General features: G+C 36.9%; 1 protein-coding gene across 2 annotated transcripts; it reads right to left on the reverse strand.

The window, feature by feature from the left end:
- Positions 1-1,235: 1,235 nt before the first annotated feature.
- Positions 1,236-14,253, reverse strand: LOC137941620 (uncharacterized). 2 transcript variants are annotated; one of them, XM_068787107.1, is made up of 8 exons: positions 14,001-14,253; positions 13,712-13,903; positions 4,728-4,788; positions 4,365-4,401; positions 3,452-3,529; positions 3,280-3,352; positions 2,779-2,818; positions 1,236-1,474 (listed from the first exon to the last, which is right to left on the reverse strand). In XM_068787107.1, exons 1-8 carry the CDS (start codon positions 14,040-14,042, stop codon positions 1,425-1,427), a joined length of 573 nt encoding a protein of 190 aa, XP_068643208.1. In that variant the 5' UTR covers positions 14,043-14,253; the 3' UTR covers positions 1,236-1,424. The 2 variants fall into 2 exon arrangements, with proteins under 2 accessions (XP_068643208.1, XP_068643209.1); XM_068787108.1 differs by having other exon boundaries at positions 13,712-13,900; positions 14,001-14,250.
- Between the last annotated feature and the right edge of the window lie 13 nt (positions 14,254-14,266).

Here is a 14,266-nt window from a genome sequence, read left to right on the forward strand (position 1 = left end):
GAGACTGATCACCCAGATATACAAAGTAACGAAAATTCTTATCGTTTATTTGTCGCATATACGAGACTTCCACACGCTAAAAACATGTCATAAAAATAAAAATTTAAAACAACAGTCACGGCATATTAGTATACCCTGAAAGAAACTGAAAGTGAATTCGAATTCATTCTTGCTTATCCAGATTCGTTAATGCTCCCACAGGGAAAATTAAAGTACAATAACTAAGAGTTCACCCAGTTTATTCACTTTCACCGGCCCACTCGACTGCTCTATATCCTCTTCTCTGGACACTGTCTGCATCCCTCTCTCTCGAACGTTTTTTACTTCTTAACCCTCGTCTCTCTTGTCTCTCTCAACATTGCTATCACTATCGACGCTTCCTCTCAACTGCCCTCTCTCACTCAACCTCACCCTCTTACTCTTCTTCGATTTCCCTCTCAACTTCTCTCTCTCTCATGGACCCCTCTCTTGGCTTCTCTATCTCTCCGCTCCCTTTTAAATTTATATAATTTAGATAATATAGATGATGTAGGTATTTATTTATAAATTATAAAAATAACCATCTTTGTTTAGGTATTTTATTTTTTATTTGTTATAATTAATTAAATTAATAATTTTATTTTACTTCGTAATTATTTTATTAATTTATATTAGACTAAAACCTACCTATTTTATGTTATTAATAAAATACCATATTTATTTATTATATTTATTACTATTAATACTATATTAAATTACTAATTTAAGAGTGATAATTAAGATATTGTAAAAGTTAGAATTTGATTAAGTATCTATACATTATAAAAGTAACCACATTTATTTAGGTTTATTATTTGTTTAGGTATATTACAAAAATAAGTCATTCTCTTGTTTCCACTACATTTTCCATTTTAAACACTAACACAAGAAAATACTTTCCATCAAACACACTTACACACAAAAGTGATTCACTTTCACTAGTTCATTCATTTTCCATTTCACTTTCACCATATGAGCACTAGTGATCTTCTTTATTTCCAAAATGGCATAAATTGTAACTTTAACAAAATTTTGTTTTTATGATAATCAAACTGTACTAGGGATAGCAAGCACTATCCCATCCTAATTTGTCACTCTCCTAACTTTGACCATGAAACTTGAAAATCAATTTTACAAACCCTTTTTCAGTTTTCATATGTTTTTGCATCATTAAGCAAGAAAAGCAAACAAATTTGAAATTTGTTGTCAGGTAGAAATACAGATTTTGTGAGTTAAAGAAGTAGAAAAGGGACGAAAATCAAGCGTTTCCACCAGAATTCTATGAGATAAAAATAGTGGATAAAAACAATTCTCAAGTGAAAAGATTTAAGTTAATCACTAACAGAAGCTAAAAAGGATCGACTTTAATGCACTGAACAAACTAAATTTGTGGACGGTGGATGTGGTCAGAGAAGGCGAAGTTTCCCAGTAATTGAATCAACTGATGCTCTCTTGCCTGCTCAAGATGACCAAGGTTGTACATTACAAAAAGCACAAATGAAAATACCAAGGACTTCATGCTGTTATGTCATGGAAGAAATTTCGTTTGTTTGTGGACATTAATAACTTATATGAGCTAATGAGAGTTTAATTTGCTAAACACCAAGATTTACAACTAAAACAAGAATCATATATCATTGCATAAGACTAATGAAGTTTTAAGTTGCACTTATCATCCTAGCTGTAATATAGTAAATCTAAACTAAAAGAAAAGGATCCATTACCCTACAACTACCCCAGTGACGAGACCATCTCATCTTGTCCTGTGTTTTCCTATTTCTTTTCGCTTCCACGGTGCTCTTCAGTGTACGTTTTGTATCAGTTCTGCTTCACCCTTTTACCAATCTCAATAAGGAAATGATTGTGTAGCCAATTGGCTAACATGCAACACCTGGAACAAAGGGAACTCAACAACTATTGACTGTAAAAGCTGCGTAATCAGCGGGATGATTGTAAAGTCCATCCACCACATTCTTTTTTAGCCCAACAAATTCCCTGAACTCAACCACCTGTGCAGCTCTATGATCTGAGTAAATTGGCCTAAGCTTAGAATTACTGATCCCATGGAGATCATGCCTCGTAGCTTTGGTTGGCTTAAGCTCAATTAATGGCAGTTTCTGGGGGCAATCTTGAGCCCAATAGTGGAAGCGCTTCTACCTGGGACATGCATGTAACTTATGTATGGCTGGCTCAATCCGTTTCAGCCATTGCAACTCCATTAATGTAGAGTTAAGGCCACTGACTCAAGGACCCATTATTTACAAGGACAATTTCTCTATTGTCTCATGGTTGAAGAGGATTAGGTGATTGTCATCATTGGAGTCACAGGAAATAAATCCAACAGCTCCTGGGTGCTTCAGCAGATTTTTGACAAGATTTGCAGACACATAGAGCACCTAATCATCCCATGGAATCATGCCATTAGAAGCACCAACAGCCTCGTTGATTCTAAAAGTGGACCAGCCACCAACACCTTGTTGTTAGGAACAAATTTCCGATTGCTTGACCTCTATCCTCTTTATTTTCAGTTGTTTCCTTGTACAGGATTGCTTATAGTAATCCCATGAATCTCTGCTCTCTTCACACAAAATATGTTCTCATTGTACTTTCAGAAAAAGAAAGAAAAGAACGAAACACAACGAAAGACCTATCCCAGTCAGGACAATACTTAGCTGGTCATGATGGTTAAACAAGCCTATATTAGCCTCTCATTAAAATAACAATAGCAACGCAAAAACAGGTACATGCAAGAGGTTGTACCTGGTCCAATGGCAAGAACTGTCTTTGACCCCGCCAACACCTGCAGCAAAAAAGAACAATTATTTCAAAGCAAAAGAGCCAAAAGTGAACTGAAAAAATGAAGTCCAAGTACACAAAAAATTCTTCACATATACAGGCATCAATAACAGCAGCATTAAACATAACAAGTCTGGTACACCATCAAACATGCAGCTTTTACAGTGTTCTACTTATTTAAAGGTGGAGCCAAGAAAACAGAATACATACAGTACCACCCAGGAGTAAATGAGAGCAAACTTCAATGCTATAACCATCGCTTTTTTTTTTTTTTTACATCCGACTCTAGTTTACCACTACATGTGGTGGTCAACATATGCTTCTTCCAATTACTAATCACCACCTTACTTGCAACATGCTTCATTTGACATCTATAAGGCAAAAACCACAACATAACCACATCTGAATGAAATTACAGTCACCAGGCTGATCTGAAAGTATGAACTAAGCATGTAAAAGAGGTACCTGTGTACGGCCAGCATCAGCAACAATAAATGTTGGAAGGCCAATGCGTTCTGCTGCATCCTTCAGCTTATTCCTGACAGGATGGTTAAGAAAAGAAATGTTGTCCCAATAAAAAAGAAGATGGCAATCAAACAGTCTCATATAAATATGGTGACAGAAAATGATATTATACATTTCTTGTTGATTTTTGCAAGTGACGACAATTTTGGGTTGCCCACACTGTTCCCAACGCGTCAAAACAGATACTTGACTGCAAGAAAAAGAAACCATGACAAATGAGTCTTCAGGGACTTTATCTACATGAGATGTCTCCATGACTAAGATCAAGAAGGAAAGAAAAAGTAGACATTAAAAGATAGCCATAGATAAGTAAAGAGAAGTGCAAAACTTCAAGAAATAATATGTCAGCTCGTAGTGTTATTACAAATGATCTTCTACGCAGACATGGATGGCCCATCCCATTTGGGACTTTCCAAGGGGATAATCTGGGGAAAATTTGCTAATTAGGAATGCCAAGTTTCAAACTTTGTCCATTTTTCTGTCACTTTCTCGTTTTTCTGGTCTAGGTGATCAAACTTATCTTTGTATAGGAAGGGTTGCTGATGTAGGTATGAGATATGCCCTTCAAAACATAAAAGTCACTCTATTTTGAAATCAACTGCACATAGAGGACTTTTATGACCCATGGCATCTTTCCTTCAGCATTTTTCTTATATATCATGTTGGCACTTGCATAAACTCGTACATAAGCTCTTCAGCAAGAAACATTTCCTTTTTCCACCAGAATCCCAACTGGAAAGACGTGTTCTATAGTAAAAGCTTTTAAAATTCCTATAAACCCAAATCTCAAGCATATTTTCCATTTTTTTTTTTTTTTTTTTGGAACTATAGCAGATGTATGAATATCTATATGAACAATAGAAAATTGCACAAATAATGAAGAGCCACCATAAAATTGAATCTGTGACCCATCATTCACAGCAGTATTAGTGTGAAGTTCATGGGTTTGCTGAATTTTCTCATACAAGTACATTGACAAGAAAAAAAAAATATTATATAGAGGTTTTGCAAGCAGCTATCATTACCTTTTCATTAGTTCTGCATACATCCCTGACGCTGCATCTGCCATTTTAGAAGGTCCAAATAAGATGAATAGAGAACTGGTTTTTTCATTTTTTCCCCCAAACTTTACAGTTAATGGGACCCACTTGTTTAAGATCCTTGTAAAGATTCAAGATGGGTGATTATGCCAGGTATTCAAGTGAAATAACGGAAAATCGAAATCTATAGTGCTTTAAAAAGAAGGAGCTACACAACATATGACATATATACTAGTAATTAGTTAAATATAAGTCCCAGAATAAGTGGTGAGGAAGTAAAAACGAACGATTAATGGTGCAAAACCAAAACTAAAGCCCCTGAATATGCATGCATCAACCATGTCTTACGAGCACATTGGGATGCAATCTTCCCAGTTCCCATCTTCAGATCTTGCCTAACAACCAGAACCTGAAAATGGACGTTTTCCACTGCAAATTAGATTTTCAAATTATGTCAATATATATTGTTAAAGACCTTGTCAAAATTAAACATGCAGAAGTACAACTAACTTTAGTTTTCCCATTAGTTCTTTCTTCATTTCTTTCTCATGTGTTCCACAACAAATACAAAACTCATACTGCACTTCAACACAAAAGACCAAGTATATCTGCATTCAGTAGTCTTTGCATAGAAAACAGAAAAAAAAAATCTGAATTTTTTTTTTCTCAGGCTCATACACTTTTCCTGGCAAGCTTGGAGTAAAATGTTTACACAGTAAAATTCATTAGAACATCCGAATGATCATACACATAAACAAGCAATGCATAGGATTAAAAGCCTACCTTAGTAAAAGAATGAATAGATTAAAGGTTAACTAAGTTCATTATTCTCCAATAAAACAATAGGACTTACAGTGTCTAAACAACATCATATATCCCATAAAATACTCCTAAGAAGATTAAAAATGCATCAATGCAAGCATATATACATACTTAACAACCAGGCTAGGGCATAGGAAACCTTTCAAATTTCAAAAATAAACAGAATTCTTCATTTCTCAGTATAAAATCCTAGTGAACATCATATTCTAAGAAATTATACCCGATTATCAGCCATTGCAGTTACATAGAAGAATTCAGAGACAACTTGGATTGCTAGTAGTAGCTGCCTAAAATTACTAATAGACAAAGTTTTTGTTCCCTACTCTTCTCATGAAGTTGATTAACATTTTTCGCTCATAAGGAAACTTAATTGTCCTGAACGTGTTCAGTTTTGTTCAGTAGCATGGATGATGATTTCAGCAACAAACTTATTATGTATAAAACAATGAATGTTTCTTCTTCCGTCCCATTAGAAAGTCAGTTGATGAATCGATCAAGCACCTCCCTCCCAAAAGGGAAGTAGGAGACCAGTATCTCCAATGTTATTGTGAATTTTTTTTTTTTATGAAGATGTATTTTTATTAACAAGATAAAATTACAAAGGTGGAGGGAGCAAATCCCTTACAACAAGAGATTGCAGGAAAGCTCCATCTTTGGCAAGCACATCTGCTACCGAATTTGCAGATCTATCAATGTTATTGTGAATAAAAACACAGGAATTACTAGATCATGGAAAACATGGTTAACAACCTTTCCATACTTAGAATGCCATCATCTTTCCCAAAGAAATGTGTGAAGAATGAAAATAGAAGATAAATTGGAAAGAAAATAGAGAGCAAAAAAGGGAAAGGAGAAGAAGAAGGCTGACAAACAGACTTCTGGAAAGGGAAAAAGTGGACCCTCATCAGCATTATATTTCTCAGTTAAGTGGTTTTACAAGAAGTCTAAAAAACAATGTGTGAAGAATGAAAATAGACGATAAATTGGAGGGAAAATAAAGAACAAAAAAGGGAAAGGAGAAGAAGAAGGCTGAAGTACAGCCCGCTGGATGGGGAAAAAGTTGACCCCCATCAGACTTATATTTCTCACTTAAGTGGTTTTACAAGAAGTTTCAAAAGCCCCTCTTTCTCAAGGATTTAAACATTAAGTATGTAAAACACCCTTCTAAAGTTACTAGATTTACACAATAATCACATTTCTTTAAACACTCTAATCTGGACCCTTTTTCCTAACAAATGGCAGATCTTCCCACATGAGAAATTACTAAAATATCTTTGACTTAACACTCTCCCTCAAGCTGGAGCATATATATCAGTAATCCTAGCTTGATACAAAATTTAGTCAAATCTCGCTTTCCAAGAGGTTTAGTGTATCACCAACCTGTTTTGTAGTCCTGACATATCGGATAATCACCTTACTACTTATCACTACATCCCTTACAAAGAATACATCAACTTCAATGTGTTTAGTTCTCTCACAAAAGACTGGATTGCTAGCAATGAAGATGGCTACTTGATTATCACACTTGAGCACCATAGGGTCCTCTGGAGCCAGCTTTAAATCTCTCAACACTAACTTTATCCACATGAGCTCGCCAATAGTGTGAGCCATTGATTTGTATTCTGCTCAACACTAGAACGTGTCACAACATTTTGCTTTTTATTTTTCAACTAACAAGATTTCCTCCAACCAATACATAATAACCACTGGTGAACTTTTGGTCAAGTTTAGAGCATACATAATTTGCATTTAAATATTCCTCAACTCTAAGATAACCATGCGAAGTGTACATTAGGCCTTTTTCCTAGAGCCCACGTTAAATACCGTAAAATTCTTTGTGCAACTTCAAGATGAATTTTGTGCTTGGATCCATAAATTGGCTTACCACACCAACAAGAAAAGCAATGTCAAGTCTAGTGACAATTACATATATCAATTGCCCAATTAACCTTCTATACATAGTCCTATATTTCAACAAAGTGCTACTCATCCCACAAATTCTGACCAACTTCCATTAGAGTATCTATCAATTTGGCTTCTAACAGTATGTACTCACTTAACATGTTAGTGACATATTTCCTCTTTGAAAAGACTTATCCCTTGCTTACTCTTAGCAACCTCAATCCCCAAAAAATATTTTAGGGACCTAAGATCCTTGACTTGGAAGTGTCTGCTCAGATAATTCTTCACTTCCTCAATCCTCTTGGTGTCACTTCCAGACAGCACAATATCATCAACATATAGCACAAGAACTACAGTTCAAGATGCTTGACAAAAGACAAACAAAGCATGATCATAGTGGCTCTACATAAACCCCAACGCTGTAACAACTTTACTGAATTTCTCAAATCAGGTCCTTGGACTTTGCTTTAAACCATATATAGATTTATTTAACTTGCAAACTTTCTCACTCTCCCCCTGAGCAACATACCTAGGAAGTTGCTCCGTATAAACTTCTTACTGTAAGTCATTGTAGATAAAAGCATTTTTTATATCAAACTGAAATAGAGGCCAGTTCTTAGTCATTGCAATAGATATTAAAATTCTAACAGTACTCATGCTAGCCACTAGGGGAAAAGTACCAAATACATCTACACCATATGTTTGGGTGTAGTTTTTGGCTACTAACCGTGTTGTATACTTTTCAATTCTCCCCATCAACATTGTATTTAATAGTATATACCCAACGACAACCAACAATTGTAGCATCACTAGGGGATCCACCAAAGTCCAAGTTTTCCTACTGAATAATGCAGTCCTTCATCATCCACAACTTTCTTCCACTTTGGCACACATAAGGCATCCTACACCTTAGTAGGTATAGAAATAATGGACAATGAAATAGCAAAAGACCTTAATGAAGGACAATAAATCATGGAAAGAAACATACTTGGAAATAGGATATCGAGCACCTTTTCTAATGCTGATAGGGAGGTGCAAATCAATAAAAAAAAGGTCTTGCAGACATGGAGGAAGATGATCCGACCATGTCAGAGGGTCACAAGCTTCAGAAAAAGGTGGTATCTCATACTTGGACTGTTGTTTGTGCACCTTTCTATGTTGATAAAATTGCACATGTTCTCAAGGAATAGAAGTAGAAGGTACGATAGGAATATAGGAGTAGATAGCGGCTTAGACAGGATCATCTGTTGAAATATATGTTCTCTTGTTGACAAGATTGTAACATTTGTTACTCTTGTGAGTATGAGGATAACTCAGAAAAATACACTCGATCTTGATTATTTATCAATTTGATGACCAACTGAATGAACAAAACAAAGTGAACCAAACAACTTGGGTGTGACATCAAACCAAAAAAAAAATAAAAAAATCAAGCTCCAATACCTGCAAAGGAATTTTTCCTTCCAATACAGAAGATACATCCTATTGATTAAGTAATAGGATGTCAAAATCGCATCTCCCCAATACAATTTGGGGACATTAATTTGAAACAAAAGAGTGTGTGCCACTTCCAACAAATAACAATTTTTTCTTTTTGCAACTCCATTTTGTTGTGGAGTGCACACACATATAGACTAATGAAGAATCCCATAAGTAGCACAAAAAGAAGCAAATTTATGATTCATAAACCCAAGACCATTATCAAAACCAAAAATACAAACAATAGTACCAAATTGAGGTTTTATTTCATTATAAAAGTGAACGAATACATTAAAAACTTCTTATTTCTCCCGAAAGAGATAAACCCAAGTATCATCTATGAAAGTTAGAAAATACTAACAACCAAACAAATTGGAAGTCCTCAATGGACCCTAGACATTTGAATGACTATGACTAATACACAAACGAAACAAACTCCGGTGGTGTTTTCCAAGTTGACACGATCGACATTGAAAAGATAAATCCGAAGGTAGAGTAGAAAAAACTGACGTATCTTCGGTGGAGATGGATATCCCAACCGTAGATGCCATACATAAGGTGGCATAGCAACAACTCCAAGTGCAATCAGTGGACTATCTTGAACAACATCTAGATCATAAAGGCCCCCCTTGTCTTGTCCATAACTAGTCATCCTCCTTGCCTGCAAGTCTTGAAACACACGCTAAGATGGAAAAAATGTAACTGAATAATTTAAAGATTTAGTAAGTTGACTCACAAACAACAAGTTAAATGGACATTTAGGAAAATATAGTATAGAAGACTATGGTAGACTGTGTGTGGGGTGAACTACTCCCTCATCAATAACAGATGAAGAAGATCCATCTGCTAACAATACTGATTTGTACGAAGAAGGAGATAAAATTTTGAATTATGATAACATACCTGACATATGGGCTAACGCCCATAATCAATGAGCCAAGAGGACTCTGAAGACACGTGTATGGCAGACATACTTGGTGTAGCCAAAGTAACATTGGTCATGGATGATATAGATGCTATTGTAGGAGTTGGCATAGGAGCAGCTGTGAGTCGGCTCAATCGATGGAGGAGTTGATCATCTTGAGAACTACTGGTAGATTCCTGTGTAGTACCAACACTTTCGGAGACGAATGTATTGGCCCATGCAAGTTTTCCAAATTTATCCCAACATTTATCAAATTATGGGTAGTCCGCTCACAATGAACACATTTTCTATAACTACAGCCACGACCTGTTCCTCCACCATCACATCCTCATCATCTACTTCCCCCTTTTCCCCTATCTATCTCGAATCGAATGGGAGTACAAGACAAGTTCAGAGTTGCAACATCTGGGGCTTTACTAACTCTACTAGTTCCGGACACCACTACACTTTCCTCTCTAATTACTCTATTATAAATTTTTTTCCAAAGTGGGGCATCATCATCTGCTATATTTGTGCTCATAGGGTCTCATATTCAGGCCCTAGCCCATCCAAAATCCTGGCAACTTGTATTTGACCTTCCTTTTCTCGTATCTTCACAAGATTTTTAGTAAAGGAGTGAAGTACTGCTATCTTCTACAAGACTCCACACATCTCAGTGAAATATTATATAACCATCTTGCCACCCTTGTTCATACTAAAAAACTTTACTAGCTCATAAACCCTGGACAAGTTGCTTTCCTAATTAAAAATAGATTCAAGGGTCTTCCACATATCCCTCGCTGCATCACAACTGATAACTTGATTGCTGACATGGGGCTACATAAAATTCAATATTCAGATCTGAACTTGGTGATCCTCTACTTCCCCGTCTTTGGTTAAGGGATTGAGAGGAACCTCTCTTATATACTTAGCTTTCCTCTTTGCAATCAAAATTTTTTTGACCACTCGAGACCAATTCAGAAAGTTTGAACGTAAGTAATTTCGACGTAATCCTTAGTCTCTGTAGACTCAGTGTTTCTACTGGGAGTAATAACCTCTCCAGAATCAGCCATAATAATCCCTAGTTACAGTCACAATAACAGCAATAGCACTATGCCAAATACTCCACAACACTTGAAATAAACATTTCTCAAACTCAACAATAGGTATGCATAGATATCTATGGGCCCCACTTTTCAAAAAAACAGAATTAGGGATTACACATGATCCTTTTTGATACTCAATAAATTTCTTATCTCAACAATTGCAGGAATTGAGGATGAAAGAACAACAATTACAAGGGCTCAGACAAAATCTATGTCCCAGCCTAGGTGTTGCAGGCAATGATTCTTTAAGCAGTATTTCAGAACCTCATACAATCCTTATAGAATCACTACAGCACATAATAACTGCCTTACATAGAAGCTCAAGCCATTAACCCTTAAGTTAAAGGCACGAAGAAGAATAAAAAACTGACCTTTGAACTCAATCAGCAGGAGACAATTACAAAAATCTTGTCTTGAATGAACATACAGTCTTTAGGAGAAGAGGGGTTTGACTTTAGGCTTGAATCATTCTGATACCATGTGAAGAATGATAATAGAAGATCAATTAGACTGTAAATAAATAAATAAATAAAAAAGAGGGAAAGGAGAAGAAGTGCCTACTGGATGGGGAAAAAGTCGACCCTCATCAGCCTCATATATTTTTCACTTAACTGGTTTTAAAAAAAGTCTAGAAGCCCCTCTCTTAATGACTTAAACATAAGTGTGTAAAACTCCCTTCTAAAGTTACCAGACTTATATAATAACCACATCCTTTAAACACACTAATCTGGACCCTTTTCTAACAATTACAGATCTACCCATATGAGAAATTACTAAAATACCCCTAACTCTTAACAAAATGTAAGTCTCCCACTTCTCACTACTCAAATCTAGCAGCAGTTGCTAGAACCTCATAGGTCAACAACCAGTTGCCAGCTTGACTGCAGTCTAACAAATAAAAAGGTGTGCTCCAAAGCCTTCCGATCCTGGATTCTTTTAAAGTAGGATTTGGCACTGAGACAAACTGGCTTGCAGGTTGCTTGGGCTTGGCTCGGCTCTGTTTTTACCTTAGCTGGAGTTGAGCTCAAGACTCGAGTCAAACATGAGTTTTCCCAAGCTCATCTCACAAGCCTGCTCGATTTTATTTTTTGTTTACACAATACCTTTAACAGGCATGATCAGTCTACAGCTGTAATTCATCTCTTCATCTTCACTTTCACACCCTCGATAGTCAACCCACCATTTGACGCAGCCGGTTCAATGCCATCGATGGAACAGAGCGCCAACGGAACAGAGTAAGCTACCTAATCTTCTCCTTGTTCTCTTCATCCTCTGTCATCTGTTATTTTTCTCTTTCTGCGTCTAATCTTCTTCCTCTTTCATCTATTCTTCCATCACCTCCTTGCTCATTTTTATGCTCTGCGGCATGGGCTGGTTAAGTAACTTCATAGGAAATCTAGTATTTTGAATCAATTTCCTTTTCTTATGGTTTGGGTTTGAAATTTGTTTTGAATTAAGAAAGTCAGCTCTGTATGGATATTTTTCCTAGTAGATAGAGTAATGTCTTCGGCATTCTATTGCCTGTTGTGATGTTTTTTGAAGTATTTACAGCAAAGATGTGATCATTGCGCACCTCCATTTTCAGATTCTATGTTATAGTCTAACTCCAAAACTGGCTGGGTTCAGATTTCAGAGCTTCCCCTTCGTTACCTCCATGGATCCACCATACTTCCAATGTTTCTCATCACGAAGCCTCCTGATTCCCAAAGTAATTTGTTATATTTTACCGATGAAAGTTTCCTCTTTATATGTCATTTAAGTACAAATCCTTTGTAATTATATGAAATTAGGTGTGAATGTTTTACTGTTTACAGATACTTTGTCTATTTCATTTATAGTTTGATGATTATGATGCTGTTTGAGCCAAAATGAGGGAACTAGATCCGTCTTTGTAGGTTTGAGCCATTCGAGCTCAAGCTGGCTCAAGCGAGAGTCAGGCTCGATGTGTTCTCGAGGCCAAGCTCAGCTATAGGCTCAAGCCCAAGGTGTTAGAGGTTGAGTCGAGCTTGAGCTTATTAAACTTGAGTTCTGCTCTGCTCGTCTCAATTCCACACCCCTAATCAGGATTCACTGGATAGTTTTCAAGGGGAACAACCAAATTGTACCCTTTTGTCTAGATATAAACAAGTATTTTAGTAACAGAATTCCTAAAAATAGATTCAGTAACAGAACTGTAAACAAGTTAAAAGACCTTCAATTTCTCGGAAAGTATGATCACTACAAAGGAAACAACACATAAGAAACAGTATCTATAGTAGCATATGTTAGTTTCTATCGGGTATCCTCCTTCCCATTGTTTAAGATCTGCTACAAATCTCTGTTGTAATTTCTAGGCCGTAAGGCTTAAAACACTCTGCAAGGAGCCAAATCGGGTAGGAAGATTGTTGACAAGTTCTATAGCTTGGAAAGTTCCTAGAAAACAAGCAAAAGAATCTGAGGGGAGCTCCTTCTGCTTCAATTCAGGAATTCTGGTGCCCTGGTTGCTCAAAATGAGGGGAAAATTCACAAACCCTCCACTATCATACCTAAACTCCAGGGCCCCTGCAATTATAAACTTGAATTTAGAGATAACTCGTATAGCTACCTAGTAAGGCCAAACAAGGTGCAGCAGAGAGATATTTTGGGTCTTCACATTCTGCTATTCTGGCACTTTCGTGCCGCAGGGTTCTACTGAAAATAAGCGGTGCTCCAACTTAATTTGCCCGAGATTGGTCTTTTTTCATCCCTAATGATCGTGTAAAAAGATTCAAGGGCATAAGGGCCTTACTAGCTGCCATTGAAGGAGACGTCCCTTCCAAGGCTCTGTGCACACTCCAAAAGATGTTGGGGAGGCTGACGAGTTGGCAAAAGAGTGAAACAGCTGCTTCGAGTAACATTTTCGTAGCTTGATTTCTGAGTTTGTTATTTTAAGTTTCTTTTATTCACAATAAAACCTCCTTCACAAGCTCTCAGAAAACAATTTGCCAACAACCTGCTCTACCTGCAGGCGATGACAGCCTGAAGTTCAACGACCGCCGGGGACGAGGTGAACTCCTAACCGAGAAGACCAATAATCTCACCCCACGCATATCCTACGCATAACGAAGTAAACCATCTGAAAGCTGGAGGAGACTAAGTACCATTTTCAATTCATCGTCACCACCTTGTGAAACACCTTTTTGCTGCGTGCATGAGTTGGGCAAGCTTTTTCCCCTTGCACTTTTCGCAGGAAAATCCACAAACAACCCAAGAAGAAAACCAACAATGAGACCAGGGATGAAATTTTCAGGCTTTAAAGTAGAGGCCAGCCATGTTTCTTCTTTCTGTCGCTGCTAATGCAGGTATTCGAAGTCAATAACAGCAGGAGAAAATCAACTTTCTCAGTGAAAGTGTATTGTAAAAAGAGATACAATTGCTGACAGGAGATACCTTTTTTTCAGGTCGAGATTGTTGCTGCCACGACGAGAGCATTTTCCAGAGCCAACCGAAGAGAGCAATCGAGATTGGCAGAGGATCCGCCAATGATTCAAAATTTATAGAATTGTGAATCTACCACGAGTGCCACACTCTCAAATGAAGAAGAGAATTCCGGCGCGGGTGAATCGAAAGTAAGGCAACCTTGGATAAATAGATTCATGCACAGGATACCCATTGCAAGACGAGATCCTACAAAACCTCCCTAACGGAACTTATTG

Source organism: Aristolochia californica, unplaced genomic scaffold, assembly GCF_029961685.1.
Source record: "Aristolochia californica isolate CCGP_79_NKW_82.1479 unplaced genomic scaffold, dmAriCali1.0.hap1 SCAF_9, whole genome shotgun sequence".
In the NCBI taxonomy this organism is placed as follows: Eukaryota; Viridiplantae; Streptophyta; class Magnoliopsida; order Piperales; family Aristolochiaceae; genus Aristolochia; species Aristolochia californica.

Excerpts from the sequence above, each read along its gene's own strand:
- LOC137941620 (XM_068787107.1), bottom strand. The coding sequence starts at position 14,042 with ATGCTCTCGTCGTGGCAGCAACAATCTCGACCTGAAAAAAAG. Across the intron at positions 4,789-13,711 it reads GTGACGATGAATTGAAAATG|GTTCTGGTTGTTAGGCAAGA; the intron begins GTACTTAGTCTC and ends GTCCATTTTCAG. Across the intron at positions 3,353-3,451 it reads TGCAAAAATCAACAAGAAAT|GAATAAGCTGAAGGATGCAG; the intron begins GTATAATATCAT and ends CCATCCTGTCAG.